The 17,405-nt window shown below is 35.7% G+C and overlaps 2 protein-coding genes across 3 annotated transcripts; one reads left to right on the top strand and one right to left on the bottom strand.

Moving 5' to 3' along the window:
* The first annotated feature begins 978 nt into the window (after positions 1-978).
* Positions 979-7,205, top strand: LOC132640000 (uncharacterized). 2 transcript variants are annotated; one of them, XM_060356401.1, is made up of 6 exons: positions 979-1,226; positions 1,327-1,488; positions 3,156-4,115; positions 5,251-5,660; positions 6,705-6,774; positions 6,907-7,205. In XM_060356401.1, exons 3-6 carry the CDS (start codon positions 3,325-3,327, stop codon positions 6,968-6,970), a joined length of 1,335 nt encoding a protein of 444 aa, XP_060212384.1. In that variant the 5' UTR covers positions 979-1,226; positions 1,327-1,488; positions 3,156-3,324; the 3' UTR covers positions 6,971-7,205. The 2 variants fall into 2 exon arrangements, with proteins under 2 accessions (XP_060212384.1, XP_060212383.1); XM_060356400.1 differs by lacking the exon at positions 1,327-1,488.
* Positions 7,206-8,609: 1,404 nt separating this feature from the next.
* LOC132640002 (uncharacterized) lies at positions 8,610-16,477 on the bottom strand. The gene is made up of 8 exons (XM_060356402.1): positions 15,961-16,477; positions 12,814-13,025; positions 12,041-12,322; positions 11,717-11,839; positions 10,719-10,869; positions 10,361-10,590; positions 9,348-9,384; positions 8,610-9,253 (listed from the first exon to the last, which is right to left on the bottom strand). Exons 1-8 carry the CDS (start codon positions 16,301-16,303, stop codon positions 9,135-9,137), a joined length of 1,497 nt encoding a protein of 498 aa, XP_060212385.1. The 5' UTR covers positions 16,304-16,477; the 3' UTR covers positions 8,610-9,134.
* Between the last annotated feature and the right edge of the window lie 928 nt (positions 16,478-17,405).

Raw genomic sequence — 17,405 nt, 5'->3', positions numbered from 1 at the left:
CGTTTGACCAAACATTAATAGATACTTAAAATTATTATTTTTAATTAATTGACTCAACAGAAATTGCTTCTTGCTAAAAGTACTTTTAAAAAAATATTCTTCAAAATAAGTTAATTTTAAAAGTTTGACCAAACAAGCTATTATATAGCCAATTTCAACTTCTTTGAGATTGAGTTGTCATTATTGTTGATTTGTAACGGATTAAATTTGACATTGTATTGTGCAAAATTGACAAACTTTACTTTTCATTAGGCTTCTAGTCTAATTTTGCTTCCGTATTAAAAAATAATCTCATTTTTATCTTTTTTTTAAGGTCTAAACAGGGTTTTGTGTGTTTAGTATTTTGAAAAAAATAGTGATAATTTATATCCCCACCTTATGCTGGAATCCGAATGGGCAACAAAAGCCTTGTGTAGCAAATTTTCTGAAGCGAGGGCTATTTTTTAAAAAAATTATTAAGCGAGGCCAAAAACTCAAGACCACTCCTTATGGACGCCGTTTGTGAACTTAACGTAAAGTATTGAAAAATCTACTAGGCATAGCTAACCATTACTCTCATAATAAGCATCACTTTAGTTAAAAAATTGTCCCATAATAAATGTCACATTAGGATACCAATGCATATATTGATTAATTTTTTCCGTCTTTACCCTTAAACAAAAAATGACAAATTTTTTTATTCGGCCAAGAGTTGAATTTACAATGTCAAATTCTGGGTTTCACGTGAAAATGAAGTTTCCTAAATCTAGCTCTAAATTCTCATTTTACCCTTAATAAAATAATTTTTAGCTACAAAAATTTATTTGGCTTGTTTTAATCTACAAAATTCAAAAGTCTTTTTCTTTCTTTCTTAAATTTTGTTCTCAGTCAAACACTATCATATAAATTGGATGCATGAATTATTATTTATTGATATGTTATGTTAAATTTATATTGTTAATCGCGATTTTACAATTTGAAAAATAATTTAAATATTATCCGAATAATAAAATATCAATTTTGATTATACTAGAATTCTTCTTCTCTCTCTCTCTTCTTCCTTTCAAATTCTCTTTCTTGTCGCCGGTCGCCGGAGATTCAACCGGAAAATTAACAAACCGTTTATGGATTGCCGGAGATTCCTTTCATCCGCCGCCGTTAACAACCGATCTCCGATTTCTTTATTCACTCCTTGGATACGATATCTCCGGTTCAGTTTTTCCTGATTTTTTCGTATTCCTAAGAAGGTATATTGACTAGTTTACCCTTGGATCATGCTTATATATGCTTACTGCAACTATTTTTCTTAAATTAAATTAGTTAAAGGTTGGATTATTTACTGTTTAGGTTTAATAGCCCTGCCTACACAACAAGGGATTTGCCTTCTGGGCCGAGCTCGTTGCACGGGTTACCTCTCCTGTGTGGTTTGAGAGCTATTGCACAGGGGCTAGATTTACCTTGTGCGCACCCGAAGGATTGCGGCTGCGGGTTCCCATAAAAATTGTTTAGGTGTAATAGCATTTTTAGTCCCTCAATTATTGATATAGTCTAACTTTGATCTTGTGATATCTGACTAAGCACATTTAACCTTTTAATTGAAGGTATATTGACTAGTTAACCACCCTTGGTTCATGCTTATATAAGTTTACTGCAACTATTTTTCTTAAATTAAATTAGCTAAAGGTTGGAGTTGGACTGTTTAGTCCCTCAATTATTGATCTTGTGATATCTGACTAAGTACGTTTAGCCTTCAATTAATTGAAGGTATATTGACTAGTTTACCCTTCATTCTTGCTTATACATGTTTTTTTTCCTTAAACTATTAGCTAAAGGTTGGATTATTTACTGCTTTATCAAAAGAACAATAGAAAGATTGGAGTTTTGCTGTTTCTGAATGGTATAAACGTTTTGTAAGTTGTAAAAAATTAGTATTAATTTAGTCAAGATGATTATTGTTGGCCATTGATCTTTGTGGCTTTTCTTAAATTTTAGCTAAAGGGTGGATTTTTACTGCTAAAAAAAATGGTTGGATTTTTACAGCTTTTGAGTGATACAAAGGTTTTGAAGTTGTTAAAAATTATACTCCCAAATGTTACTAAAGGTGGATTATTGTAGGACGTTAAGGTTTTGAACAGGATTATATCTTGGTTATAGTTGTCCTAAAATTTAGCTAAAGATTGGACTTTTACTAATTTTATCTCCAACCCCCAAAAAAGAGAACCAGACAAGGCTGAATATTTTACTGCTGCCAAGGTTTCAAAGTAGTTAAAAAAAATACTGAAGTTGATTGTTGTAGGATGTTAAGATTTCTAACAGGAATATATGTTAGTTTTAGGTTTCCTAAATTTTTAGCTAAAGGTTAGATTTTGCTGCTTCTGAATGCTGCAAAGGTTCTGAAAATATAGAAAGCCAATGTTTTTGCTGAGGTGATTGTTGTAGGAGATAAGCTTTATAAAGATGATTGGTTTTAACTTCTATGTATAAGTGCAAAGGTAAATACTGTACTGCTTTAAACTGAAATATTTGTTCTTCAAGTATGGTTGTAGAACTTAGAGAACCAAAATAAAGTCTTAATGGGATTGAAGATCTAGAATTAATTTGTATAAAGATCGACTGACAAAAGGTCGTAAGGGGAAGATTACGAGCCTGTTTGGATGGGCTTATGCCTATAAGCTGCAAACAGCTTATAAGCTAAAAAAAATAAGTTGGGGTAGTCTAACTTATTTTTTTTGGCTCATAAGCTTTTTTCAGCTTATAAGCTGCTTTAGATAAGCTAAGTCAAATGGGCCCAATTATTTTTTTAGCTTATTTTAAGCACAAAATGACTTTAAGCTGGCCAGCCAAACACTCAAAAAAAGCTGAAAACAGCTTATAAGCAACTTATAAGCCAATCCAAACGGGCTCTACGTTGGCAACCTATGCTTGTGGCCTTGTGGGTTGTGCAGGCTATTTCTTAAATTGGTCGAGGTGCGCATAAGCTAGCTGTTAAACCATAGAATTAAAAAGGAAAAAAATGTAGACCAAGTCTAGAATGAATTTGACCACTTATTTCATCAAAAAAAAAAAAAAAGTCTAGAATGAATTTGGACCCTTCAAAGTTAAACATTAATTTTTAACCAGCCTTATATTCTTGTATTAGCTTTTGTTTGTAATTTAAGTTTTAATTTTCTCTGCAGTTTAAACTCTTTCAGTAAAGCTGTCATTTTTTCCCAAAACCTGGAGGCGAAATTTAAGCTTGAATTAAGGAGAAGTGGTGGTGTGGCGCTTAAAATGATTTAAGTGCTTTTTATGTCAACTTAAAAATGGCTGCTTCTACTGAGTGTGACAAGCCCTCTACATAAGAAAATGTCTGGGAGGAAGGCTAAGACTTCTGGTTGGGCTGCATTTGACCTTAATGAGAGACTGAAGCAACAAGATCGTGAGCCAGAGCCTGAAAGAGAAACCTTCCCTCACTTATCCGTTCCTGCTACTTCATTAAGTGGTCCATCTCAAAGCATTGGAGCAACGTTAGAGAAGCCTTTTTCATCCGTGCTGGTACCATCTGTAAGTTTTCCGTCTTTAATGGCTTATAAAGGGTCTGATGCAAATCTTATACAAGTTGGCAATTCTCGTCTCAGCCAGAGTGATGGTTTTATCAAAGAAAGAGATTTTTTTGAGGTGTGTCAAAAGCTCAAGGAATTCCATCCATGGGCTGATGACACCTTGATTGCGGATGTCATGGCTGGTGTAAATGATTTCAGTACGGCCTTAACATTGTTGGAAGCAATGGTATCTCCTGATAATGGATTTGATATTGACAAATTCTTGACTCCAAAAGAAGCAGATACTCCCTCCATGCAAAAGCTTAAAGAAGTAGACACGGATACTAAAGGAGTGAATTCTAGTAATAAGGATTCTTTTACGACTACTAGTAAATTTGCTGCTACAGACAGCGTGAATCTAGACGAATTGAGTGATGCACTTGCTAAGTGTCTTCAGAGCAACAGTCGAGAACTAATAAGCAACTGTGTTTCTCATGAGAACAAACTTCATTTTGATGGAGCAGTGGGGAGTATGACGTTTGTACCGGTTGAGCCTGAGTGGGAAGAGGATGATATTTACTCGATCCATCGGAAGGACGCGATGAAGATGACAAGGTAGGTTTTACTTGCACTTGTCTATAGGCGTTTACCTTTTGAATGATAATATGAATGAATGACCATTTTTTTTTTGATTAAGCACCGGGTGTCCGGGTCTCTTTGAGCCCCGACTAATCCCGGGGGTGCACAGGCCCTCGGCAATGAATGAATGACCATTTCTTTGCTTCCGTGCTTTTTATTTCATTTAAGATTGCAAAGATAGTTTATACTGAAGACAAGGACAAAATATACTAGCTAAGGGTCAAGCATTGGCTGGGTTTTGTTCAGGCCAGTAACTTGATTGAGAAACCAAAACCATTATGATTTTCACCAAATGATTAACCCTGATTCTAGTTATTGAAAATTTGAATCATGCACCAATTTGAGGACTCAAAAAGAGATGAGATGACATTCGTGATAGGAAAAACAATTCCAAGATCCTTTCCATCTACCCCCTCCTTTCTTTTACCGATAATCGGTATTAACTCCTTTTTCGAAGTAAATAGAGAAGCAAGTGGAAAGATGGGATGCAGACAATTTACAGCTAAAGCACAAGGATAGGGCACGGTCTAAATCCCCCACTAATTAAATTTCAAAGATCTCGTTCATCTATTGGTGCAGATACTTATTGGGTAATATATGTAAAATTCTACAGGGGTAACAATGGTCCTATTTATCGGGGCAGCTAAGACTGGTACATTGAGTGTGTTTTTCATGAAAGGGTGTTTAGTATCTTTTATTTTACATACGTGGGAGACAGTAGTAGTTGGTGAACGTTTCTTTTGTTCGTGATTTTTCTGTATTTGAAGTGATACTGTCTCTAAGATCCTGTGAACAAAAAATGTCTTCTCAAAGCTCTGCTAGGTTTGGTTCTTAAATAAAGATAATTAATTATATCTGGCCTACTTGGAGATGGCGTATTTTAGTATGAAACATTGGGAGAATTTTAGAGGCCAAACAACTTCAACAGCAGGTATAGACTTTTAAACAAAGTTATGCAACAGTATGTGATGAAACAAACCATCTTCGTTCTTTGTTATATTATCATTGCAACCGTAATTATTAGAAGTTACATGGTTTTGAACGTGTTAAGCTCTTATCCTGGTTATTATTAAATCGATTCTGAAATCCTCTCTTTTTCTTCTATAAACAGGTCAGCAGCTCGACATTCTAAGGCTGCCAGTGAGGCCTATCTCAGAGGTGACCACTTATCTGCCCAACATTTTTCTCTGAAAGCTCAAAAAGAGTGGGTTGCTGCTAACAGGTTAAATTCCCAGGCAGCAAAGGAAATTTTAATTGCCCGCAACTGTAAGAATGATCAATGGACATTGGACTTGCATGGTCTTCATGCAACAGAGGCAGTTCAAGCTTTACAAGAACATTTGCAAAAGATCGAATCTCAGATGACACAGAATCGTGCTGCCCATGTGAATCAAGTGAACTTGAAACCCAGCTTTGCAGCTGCTGTCTCTATTGAGTCTTCAGGCCGTATTGATGTGGAGAATGAGAATAAAGGGTCCCTATTGAATAAGCAGCGACCAGCTTTCTTGGAGGTCATTACAGGTATATTCCTCTTGAAAAGTGTTTCTTCAAGGATATGATACATTTTACAAGTCAATATGTATTCTCCAGCAATATGTCTTCAATGTGGTTGTAGATATAAGTTGAGCATGTTTGAACCTGTTCTTACTCACGGGCGGAGCCACCATTGTAGTTATGGGAACCTAGTAGCTTTGACTCAAGCCATATATTTGTGTTAAGATTCAATTTAATATGTATAAATAATCTACCCAGTAAGCATAAAGTTGTATGATCCAGAACCCATAAATATCATGGATCCGCCTTTGTTCTTACTTCTATGTGGATGACTAGCTCTTCACCATTCTCTCCATTTATTTAGCTTTAGGAATTCTGTAATCTGGAACTATCATGAAAATGGTGCATTTTCGCTTTTAATAGGAAGACTTGAGTAGCCTGCTGTGACTTTCTATGCTTGATAGTTGATACCTAATGAATCATATTCATGGAGCTCAATCTCTTACATGTTACCTGATCATAGTGTCATGCCTATAAATTATCTTATAATCCTTCCCTATAATAACACATACTTGTTTATATTTATCTCCCTATAATAACACATACTTGTTTATAGGCATAATACATAAACAAGCCCTAAACATGGCCTCAGCCGGCAAGTATGCCCTCCAACTTTGGGTGTGCACAAGTAGGCACCTCCACTTGTATAAAGTTGAACATGTAGACACAAATGCTGACGTGTCACATAAAAATTGGAGGGTCACGTAAGTGCCAAGTCAATGTCACGTCAGCATTTGTGTTTACATCTTCAACTTTATACAAATTGAGGTGCCTACTTGTGCACACCTAAAGTTGGAGGGCATGTTTGCGAGCTGAGGCCAAATTTAAGGGCTTGCTTATGTATTATGCCTTTATATTTATCATACTTTCCAGTGTGGCAACTTCTCATGGATCGTCGCTTGGTTTTTCAGTTTTCAATTTGAGCCTCTTTTGTTACTTCTGCATCATGGATCGTCTCTTTGCTGTCCATTACCTGACTAGTGTGAAGCGTTGTTGTATGCAATTTCGCAGGTAAAGGTATTCATAGCCGGGGACAAGCTGCCCTTCCAATGGCTATAAGAAGCTTTCTCATGGAGAACGGGTATTTTCCTCTTCCTTTTTGACAGGTCCTTGAAGTGCTGTTTATGCGCATTTTGCTAAGTCAACAGTTAGCAAATGCTGATCTTTTCCCCTGTCAATAAACTAAGTGAACGTTTAATATCATGTTCTGCAGATATCGTTATGAGGAGAGAAGGCCTGGGGTGATCACAGTTAGACCCAAGTTCCGACCACGATAAATACATTTATATGATATATTACCTATTCTATTAACTTTATTGAGAGATCTTGAGTCTTGAACTGGTCGGAGACCAAAATCGCGCTGTGGTCATTTGTATATCCTATTGAATAATTTCATGGCCTAACATTAATGTGTTACAAACTTCAATTATATGTTTGAACAACCTTTCATCGGTTTGATGGAGGAAATGTATTTAAACATTGAATATAATCAGAATTTTGAGTTCAGAGTCAGACTTCGAAAGCATACATATCGAAAAAGAAAGGGCCATTTTATCTGTCTTATTTTCCAAAAATTAGTTCTATTTATGATGATTAGTTACTTATTGTAATCCTTAATTGATCTGATAATGTATAAAATGGTAAGCTCTTTTTATTAGATGTCTTCTTCTTCTTTTTTTTCATCTGATGTCCGATACCCGCTTTAAGACTCGACTAAACCAATTGAGTCCGGAGCCTAAGGGACACATTTATGTGCCAAAAGTGCCAAAAGTACCAAAAGGAGTTGGCTTCTCCACGATAAGCCAAAAAGGGTTTATCGTGTAGTGCCCCATGTTATGCAAACAAAATAAACACCCACCGTCTGTTTGTTAATTCGTCCATCTATATCGTTAAGCTTTTTTAAAAAAAAAATTATAGCGCATGAAGTGGGCTGGTACACGTTTTACAAAAATAACTTTTGCAAAACGTGGACCAACACACATTTTGCAAAAATAAATTTTGCATAACGTGGGCTGGTACATGCTATGCAAAAATAAGTCTTACTTGCACATGCACTACTCTGATGATATAGTTTATAGTTTTAGACAATATAAAGTTTGAAATAACATATGGTGATCAAAAGTTTGACTATTATAAAGAGAAATATAGTTTATAGTTTTAGACAATATAAAATTTGAAATAACATATGGTGATCAAAAGTTTGGCTATTATATTATAAAGAGAAATATTTCCAAACAAGGAGAGATAAAAACCCACCATTATTGTTTAAAGTTATCACCGTAGTTATGTTCTCCTAGATATATATTCCATGTCATCCATCTTATATATATATAAACCAAAGCTGATTTGGAATATCACTTCAAAGTTGTGATGCTAATATATAACATTGTCATTAAAGTTGGAGGCCGAGAAATAACTTTTGCATAACGTGTACTGGTCCACATTTTAAAAAAGTTATTTTTGTAAAACGTGAACCAGCCCACTTCATGCGTTATATATATATATTTTAAATATTAACGACATAGACGGACATATTAACAAATAGACCGGGGAGCGTTAATTTTATTTGCATAACGTGGGGTACTCCACGATAAATCCTTCTTGGTTTATCACGGAGAAGCCAACCCCTTTTGGTATTTTTGGCACATAAATGTGCCCTTTAGGCTTCCAGAAGAAGTCCACTTTCGGGATAAGACACTCCCTACCAAAGCTCACATTCCGTAACAATTAAAAAGACTAGGACACCCCTTTTTATTTATTTCTGCTGCATCAGTCCCATAGAATAGGTAAATAGGAGCACATCGGTAATGAGAAGACGTTCATTTTAATATGTATAAACAATAAACAATGATAAATGCTCAATCCGTACGATATGACAAAGTGTTTTAATAATTCAGATCTATTTTGATCAAAGAATTTTAACTTGGTAGAATCATTGTATAATATTATGCATCTATACCCAAGGTTTTGTTTGTCATCACACATCAATATTTGATCACAGTGAGTCAATAACAATATGCAACAAATCAAGAACACTTGAGAATTGAGATATCGGAATCAGCATCGATACTGTACTCTTCTTTTAGGTGAAGTGAAACAAATATATGAGAGCTCATACAAGCTAAAATATTTTTTCTTTTTTTATAGTCGAGAAATTCCCTAGGGCCAGTGGTGAACAATACGAAACTTGGTGGATAATGAGACCATCCCTCTATTTTTTCCACCTAAATACAAGCATTTATCTGCAGCAATTTTGCACCTCTGACGTGCGTCTAAACCGTATACCATGCGTTCTGCTCTTCCCACTAGACCAAATCCCTAGGGCCAAGGATATACATGACACTTACCATATAATCACCAAATTCTTTTTGATTGCCATAGATTTATTCATGAAAATGATTTTTAGTTGGGAAAATACAGGAATAAGAAACAACAGCTCCCTTATTCCAAAATAACTTGTATCCTGTCACCCATTGTATCCTGAAAATCCAACAATTGTTTCCCTCCCTCTTCTAAAGTAGCCTCATCCAACAGAGACTTGATATTTACACCTACCAAGTCTGTATAGAGAAAAAGACATTCACTTTTTCAGCAATTTGTTCATAAGATTGACTTTCAAAAGACATCACCAACAACTTAAAAGAACAAATATACCTGGAACTACGTTTGTGATTCCGTCCAAAAATCCAGCCTGAGGAAAAGAGATGATTAAGTGTGCAAAATATTGGAAAAACCAACAAACTTGATGCAATAATGAGCATACAGTTCCATACGTCAGGGATTGATCATGCATATGAACCTTAAGAAAGCACAAAATGCTGAAGATACGCAAACATAACTCTAAACTGAATGAAACAGGTACCTCATAAATTCTCTTGTAGATACCTCCCACAAGAATCGCAACATAAATGAAACAATGAAAAGGTTCCAAAGTTTAAGCATATGTGTTGAACCTTCCTCAGTTGAGAAATGGCTCTGGTGCACTTCTTAGGAACTCACTGTTTTTGCACAAGTGATTATATACCCCCCACCCCACAACAGAGAAAAAGGGCTCCAACAAAATGGTTGAAACATGGTTTGGGATCAGTTATTCAAAACTACGGAATTATTTGCTCTTAAATATTTAAATCTTGATACTGGCCACATATTGAAACTTGGAATCTAGAACTCACTATATTTGATACCAAAACCGAGAGTCTCTTTCCCATAGCTTATAGCGTAGATAAGAAGGCATCCCTTGAATTTAAAGCATTTTACTTAATTCTCGGCCTGCCAAAGAGTCAATACCTCTAAGCCTGTTGAAGTGATAAAAGCCCTTGCTTGAGTCCAGCAGAACAATTTCAGTGGGCAGACTACGGATGTTAACCTCTTTTTCTTTAATAAGTAGACTATGGATGTTAGCATTGCAAGGCTTAAATAAACAAGTCCTCAAAATGATTTACCTAACTGATCTTAGAGAAATTCAGAGTTGCTCTTTTAAATACTCATTGTTAAACCTTAAGACAATATCAACTATGTTAATGCTAGTGTAACCCCTTCGGCATGCATTATAAACCGTTAAATATTCTCTTAAACATTTACTGTAAATAGATTTAGCTCACTAATTTCAAATTTGTAATAGCTGAAAGACAAAAAAAAAAAAAAAATAGCTTAAGAGTATAACTTACAGGAATTCTGATATCTAGCTTTTCAGATCCATCTTTTCCAGTTATTTTTACTCTTAATTTCCGAGACCAGGCCGCTGAGAAATTTCCTTTCGCACCCTCTCCAGAAAATTTGTCATACACCTCAGGAATCAATACCTCAACAGGACTCTCTGGTATTTGACTACTCAGTTCTCTATCAGCTTGGATGCCGGGTTGAATACCATACTCAATGCTGCTTGATGAGAAATCGCCTGATATTTAAAATGTAAAGCAGAGTAACTTCTGTCTTTGGATCAGTATTAAAAAGGATCTGCACAAGATCTGAATCCAAATTGACTTTTCAAATATTTAGAAAGCCTATATTGACGACATTGCTCACCTTTCCGAGAAGGAAGTTGACTGCCTGTTGTTGCATAACGCTTCTCTTCTTCATAGTAGGTATTGAAACCTAGGATTTCTTTTAGCTCTTCAAATGAAGGCATGCTACCTGGCGATGGTATCCGACCTCCTTTAATGGCAGATAATGCATCCTGAATATGTCAGTAATGAGTTAACAGATCAACTTCTTTTTGTAAATGTGGTGCAGCAGAAAAATTCTATGCAAGCTCTCATGGGGTCTATAACTCAAGCCAGTCGTTGGCAAGTGAAGGAATAGTTTTTTCAACTAAAAGCTGATTGTGTAGGGAGCAATCTTGCTATTTCTGCTTCAAGTCTTGTTTTATCTACATTCCGGAGAAATTGCAGGAAGAAACAAATAGAAAATAGAAACAATACTAAAAAACCAATGACTGACTGCTCAGAAAGATGTGTTTGATTTAAAGATATAGAACAAAGCAAGCTAAATACAACATCAATTGCCTTTATAAAGAGTCCTTTAAAGAAAGCCATCTCTTCACAAGTTACCATATACTTCTTCAATGGTAGAGAAATCGGGAAAGATAGGGGTTTGATTGTTTCGCACACTCTAAACCACAAACTACAAAAACATTTACTAAGCTTTATAGCTCTCACGGCATAATAATCTGCTGCTTATGTACCTTGTTCTCAAGAAAACAATTTGGTGGCAAGTAATTTCTGCTGCTTATGTAGCCTCTCGCAAAATTTAAAATAAAAACAAAAAGAGGGGCAAAGAAAGAAGAAAAAATGTTCCTCAAGTAGGGAAGCAGAAGGGGCAGTTTGGCGGTAGGTGATAAAAGCTATTCTCATGGGATAACCGTCAAACTTGCTGTATAGGCTGGGAAAGAAATTTCTGGGTTGGTTTGATCTATAGCCAGCAAGTGTATTGTTTTTTTATGTGTACACTCCAGGATGCACCTAACTGTTGAACCTGAATGAATAAACAAGAATTCTGTAGGAAAATATATTACAAAATCTTACCTGCATTGCACCGATTGATACCCCCATCAAGGAAAGTGGATATGCCACAAGTTTGTATCCAAGTTCCTCAAGTTCAATAGGAGTGAATATTGGCGTTTTACCACCACCTTCAAGCATATTTGCCTAGACGCAATTATATAAGCTTTATCAGAAAATTTTACATCAAAAGGATGCAGAAACTTCCTCCAGCATAACAAAACTCAAAGCCCTGACCATGAACAAGATTGATCACAATCACTCATTCTGAGACGACAAAGGCATAAAGACGATATTAGAACAATATAAACATGCTAGTCAATGCAAAATCTGTGAAAGAAGGCATACGAGCTTCGGAACCAGTGGATAGACATCACAGAATGCTTTCATCTCTTCTTTGGAAGCAAGAGCATCGATGAACAGAACATCAGCGCCAGCATCAGCAAAAGCACGGGCCCGCCGAATGGCTTCTTCGAAGGAGACTGCTTGGCGTGCATCAGTACGTGCCACAATCACAATGTCAGATCCACTTTCTTTTCTAGCATCAACAGCCGCTTTTATTCTCATTATTGCTTCCTCCCTCGAAACAACTTTCCTGCCACGTGTATGACCACATGCTTTGGGAGAAACCTTCAAAACAGATACGCGATTAAGTCCAAAAACAAGGTGGAGGTGGGGGAAAGGAGATTCATAACAAATACAGATTTTCAACTATATAATGTAAAGCAGTAATTGTTTGCATAATTCAACAACAGAACAAAAAACAGGGAGTAATTATTTGTGAAGCCAAAAAAAAAAGAAAGAACAAGGAAAAAGTATTCTGTTTTTGAATGAATAGAAGTTTTTTAGATAAAAGCAGAGAGGAAGTATCAAAAAATGAGCTTTGAAGGTTAAAACTACGATTCAGTCAATTGCAATTCTGCTCATTGCTAAGAAAGTTCTGCCTAACTAAGGAAAAACAAATGAAAACGAGTCAAACAACTACAGATTAACTGAGGGAAATGAACATGTGTTAACACCATTGCAAGAGGTGGAAACAGAAAACATCATAAAGAGTTGTAAAAATGAAACAAGAATAATCATGCAAACAGAAGAGGGTAGAAAGCTTGACACACACAAACCTGATCTTCAAGGATTATTCCTGCAAAACCTGCTCTAATATATCCTTTCACAGTTCTCTTGACATTCATGGCGTTACCATATCCATTATCTCCGTCCCCAATTACTGGTATGGACACTGCTTGTGTGATCTCTTGACCCTGAGCCACCATCTCTCCATAAGAAATTAGTCCTGCATCTGGCAATCCTAACCGTGCGGCTGATATTCCAAAACCTGAAAGATGTTTTCCAGATATTAGCAAAGAAAAGAACATATGAGAAGTATTTGGCAAACTCACTATAACTTCATTCTTAGTTAAAGCAGAAGAATGAAAAATTAATACATTGATAAGTTCTAATACAAAGCCTTATTTAAATTTCCAGTACCTATAGTCTGTAGAGACTAGGCACACCTCAATGCCTCCACAAGCTCCCCCAATAGTGGAAGGGTTTGGGCTAACTAACAACATTACGTGGAGCTATATACCAGGTAGTATGCATAAACCTAACAAGAACTGAGGCTAAAGAGCTTAGAAATTCTTCTAGTTCCGGAAATAACTTTATAGCAGAGAGTCTCGCCTTTGGGCTTGTTTCATGGCTTCATAACTTACTAGCTAATTAAAAGAAAGAAACTTTTGTTACAATACAAGCTCCTGTTATATGGGCTTGGGCATTTCTTATCCACGGAAGGCAGTTTTATACAGCGAAGAACAAATGGAACAGTATAGGGAGTATAGAGAGGACGCTGCTCTTTTCACACCCTGCATTACCACTTGAGATTTTTCAATTAAGTTGCTTGAGTATTGACACACAACTTGAGTTATTCCTTACTGGAAAAAGTTCCATCAACCTAACAAGTGAAAAATAAGTTCCCATGTAAACAAGAAAATTTGCCACAGATTTTTCATGAATTCAACATGAGGAAAAAAATTGTAGTGAAGTCCTGACTTTCACTTGGTATCTGCTCATCTCTATCATGAGAAATGCATGTCCGCTTTGAAAGATGTCAGAAAAATCGCTCTGCAGCCAAGAGGTTAATGGGTCAACCTATTGTCTACAATATCCATAATATTCCTTTCATAGTGGTCCGAACAAGATAGTCATATTAACATCAACATTACCAATACAATAGGCTGATAACACCAAATCCATCACTTTTATCTATTCCCACAAATCAGGTTGCAAGTGTCCCATCTGACGCAACATGGCGTCTCCTCCTTTAGAATCTTCAGCTTTCCATAGGCCAACACAAATTTGCACCTTCATTATGCTTTTATCCAGTTCAGAGATGGTGAAAATTGAATTGTCTTTTACACGTTAATATCTCAACCGTCCTATCTGACACGACATCGCGTCTCCTCCTTTGGAGTCTTCAGTGTCGCATAGGCTAACACTTTTTTTTGGATTGAATAGGCTACCACTAATCAGAGTGGTGAAAATCGGATTCTCTTTTACACGTTAATAGATCCAGCACTCTAAATCTAGCTGATCACATTATTCTTGAGTATGTATCAAGCAAACGGAACTGCCAATATCATTTCCAATAGTTATACTAATACCAACGTTCAATTGCAGCACTACAGCAACAATCAATTATGCACATTCTTTTGCATATTTGATCAAAGTTTTTCAATTTTTTTTTTTTTTTTGTTCAACCTCCTCCTGAAACCCCACCCCCTGTGAGAGCTCCACAACTATAGCCAGTCCCAAACCCGGATAAAGTAGGACCATTGTAGTACGTCAACAGCTAGCTCAAAAATAGTCAAATTAACATGAATCCTCTGAATTTACACAGTGATTTTTATAGCCGATCGGCAACTACTTTGAAACTAAAGCAAGGTCGACTGAATGACATTCCTCCAAGGAGTACTCAAATCGAGACAATCAAATAGGTAAAAGCAAAAAAGGGTTTAAACATACAGTAGTACAAAGAGACATGGGAAAATTTCAGCCAAATACCACTCAGCCATCTAGTTTACAACATATGTACAGAGTGTTATAGGTAGTTTATAATTTATACAAAATATACATATACATATACATAGACTATACTTACCTATACATAACTGTACCTAACTATACACTACCTATACAGCCGAAGTGTGTTTGGAAAACTAGATGGCTGAAGGGTATATTTATGTAAGTTTCTCTTTATAGCCTATCGCAACTAGTTTGAAACTAAAGCATGGTCTATTGAATGACATTCCTCCAAGCAGTGGCGGAGCCAAGCAGGAATGAGGGGGTTCATCACCCCCTTCGGTGAAAAATTACTTTGTTTATATATAGTGAAAATTATTTGTTATGTATATATAGTAGATGTTGAACCCCCCTTGGCTTCTTTATGGTTTACTTCTTGATATTTTGAACCCCCTAAACGAAAATCCTGACTCTGCCACTGCCTCCAAGGAGTATACAAATCGAGACAACCAAATAGGTAAAAGAAAAAAAAGGACTTTAAACATACTCCTTCCCTATTTAAGTGTCTCAGTTTGACTTGGCACGCAGTTTGAGAAACAAATAGACACTTTTGAATCTTGTGGTCTGATAAATTAAAATTTTGCGTAGTCCTTTAAATATTGTGTGATCTTAGACTTGACGTGTAGATTGTCGGAATTTGAAAACTTACTAAATATAGAAAGAGACGCTCTTTTTGCGACAGACTAAAAAGAAAAGTAAAAAAAAAAAAAAACAACAACAACATACCCAGTGTGATCCCACAAGTGGAGGGTCAGAGGAGGGTAGAATGTATGCAGACTTTACCCCTCGACATCAGAATAATGCAATAACAAAGCAAGTCAAATACGAAAAAAGAAACAGTAACTACAACAAAACAGTATACAACAACAACATACCCATTACCCAGTGTAATCCCACAAGTGAGGTCTGGGGGGAGAGTAGAGTATGCGCATACTTATCTCTACCTTTGTGGGGTAGAGAGGTTGTTTCCGATAGCAGCTCAAGTAAAGCATGAACAATCATCAGGATAGCAAGAAAACTAAAGCAGAAGAGACAGCAAATAGTAATAGAAAATTAAGAACACGAAACATGCAAATAATACTGATCCAAAAAAAAAAAACTATTAATTCTACTACTAGCCAACGACAAAACAGACCAAAAAGTAAAGTAAGATACTTAAATTAAGATGAAAAGAGCGGTACAAAGAGACATACCAGTAGTAAAGCAGAAATCAAATCCAGCTCGCTCAACAAGCTTAGCACTAAGAGCATCAAAACAAGCTGGACCTTGATGAATTCCCGGTGATTCTAGAACCTTCCTTAATGCCTTCGCTGGAGAAGTATATTCCTTATTATCACCATAGCTAGCAGAGATAGTATAACGAATGAAGGTTTTAGTTGTACTTCTAGCTTTGCTACTAGTACTGCTACCTACTCTTTCCGGTACTAAATGGAGCGTTTCAGCTACGCGCCGATGAGATGAGAGTGGAATTCGGCAAGACGGAAGATTCGAGAAAGTTCTGAAATCTGTTGTGCTGGAAATTGATGCGGATTTCATTGCTGTAACTGTGGTTGTTGATGAATGATGAACTAATGGGGATTAAATTGACACATTTTGAGAATAGTTCAGGTGTTTAATAGGTCAATGTTCTTAGTTGAAGTGCCTAATTGAAATATTCGAACAGGTTTTGGGGGACTGCCTATGCAATTATGGGAGAATATAGAGAGCAGTGCTTTATTATAATATCCGTATTAATTGTTGTATTATACCAATAGATTTGAAAATGAGTAATTAACTTTAAGGATAAAACAAGAAAAAACTGTGATCGTTGATGAATGATGAATGAAATTTTAACTTTATATCAATTGAACAACTCAAAGTAGGCCTAGCCTTATATCATTTGAACAAATAACTACTAATAAATTGTTCCAATTAAATACTTTCGGTAAATTTAGCGTGTGTTTTCATTCGTCTATTGCCTAATTAAAGTTAATCCCGTAAAAAATATATAATTCTGATTGTGTTTTCATTTGTTTATTAGCTAATTAAAGTTGATCGCGCTAAATATATCATTTTCGTTTGTAAATTTTCGGTGTGTTTCCGTTTGTCTATTAGCTAACTAAAGTTAGCCATGTAAAGTATATCATTTCAATTCGCCTTTTAGGTAATTAAGTTAACATCATAAAAAATGTTATTTTCATTCGTCTATTAGGTAAGTAACTGAACATCATAACATTATTAGAGCTAACTGAAAAGCTATATTCCTTATATTAATTGAACAATTCTAACTCCTAATAAATTATTTTAGTTATATACTTTCGGCTCAAATTTTAGAAGAAAAAAGATCGAAGTGTTTTCATTCAATTATATGTAGTTAAGGTTAACCGCGTAAGATATATCTTTTTCATTCACTATTAGTTAATTAAGTTAATATCCTAAAATATTTTCGTTCGTTTATTAGGTAATTAAGTTAACATCCTAATATTATTAGAGCTAACTGAAAAACTTTATTCCTTATTATCACTGTAGCTAGCAGAGATAGTATAACCTATAACAAACAGAGGTTGTACTTCTAGCTTTGCTGCTAGTACTGCTACCTACACTTTCCGGTAATAAAAGGAGCGTTTCAGCTACGCGTCGGTGAGGTGAGAGTGGAGTT

Source organism: Lycium barbarum, chromosome 5 (genome assembly GCF_019175385.1).
Source record: "Lycium barbarum isolate Lr01 chromosome 5, ASM1917538v2, whole genome shotgun sequence".
In the NCBI taxonomy this organism is placed as follows: domain Eukaryota; kingdom Viridiplantae; phylum Streptophyta; class Magnoliopsida; order Solanales; family Solanaceae; genus Lycium; species Lycium barbarum.
Note: the sequence above shows the minus strand (reverse complement) of the source record. Positions and strands in the feature narration are given on the sequence as shown.

Coding starts and splice junctions, on each gene's coding strand:
- LOC132640000 (XM_060356400.1), top strand. CDS start 3,325: ATGTCTGGGAGGAAGGCTAAGACTTCTGGTTGGGCTGCATTTGACCTT. Junction 4,116..5,250: donor GACGCGATGAAGATGACAAG/GTAGGTTTTACT, acceptor TTCTATAAACAG/GTCAGCAGCTCGACATTCTA. Junction 6,775..6,906: donor AGCTTTCTCATGGAGAACGG/GTATTTTCCTCT, acceptor CATGTTCTGCAG/ATATCGTTATGAGGAGAGAA.
- LOC132640002 (XM_060356402.1), bottom strand. CDS start 16,303: ATGAAATCCGCATCAATTTCCAGCACAACAGATTTCAGAACTTTCTCG. Junction 13,026..15,960: donor TGATTTCTGCTTTACTACTG/GTATGTCTCTTT, acceptor AACATCTTTCAG/GTTTTGGAATATCAGCCGCA. Junction 10,870..11,716: donor TATCAATCGGTGCAATGCAG/GTAAGATTTTGT, acceptor TGACATATTCAG/GATGCATTATCTGCCATTAA.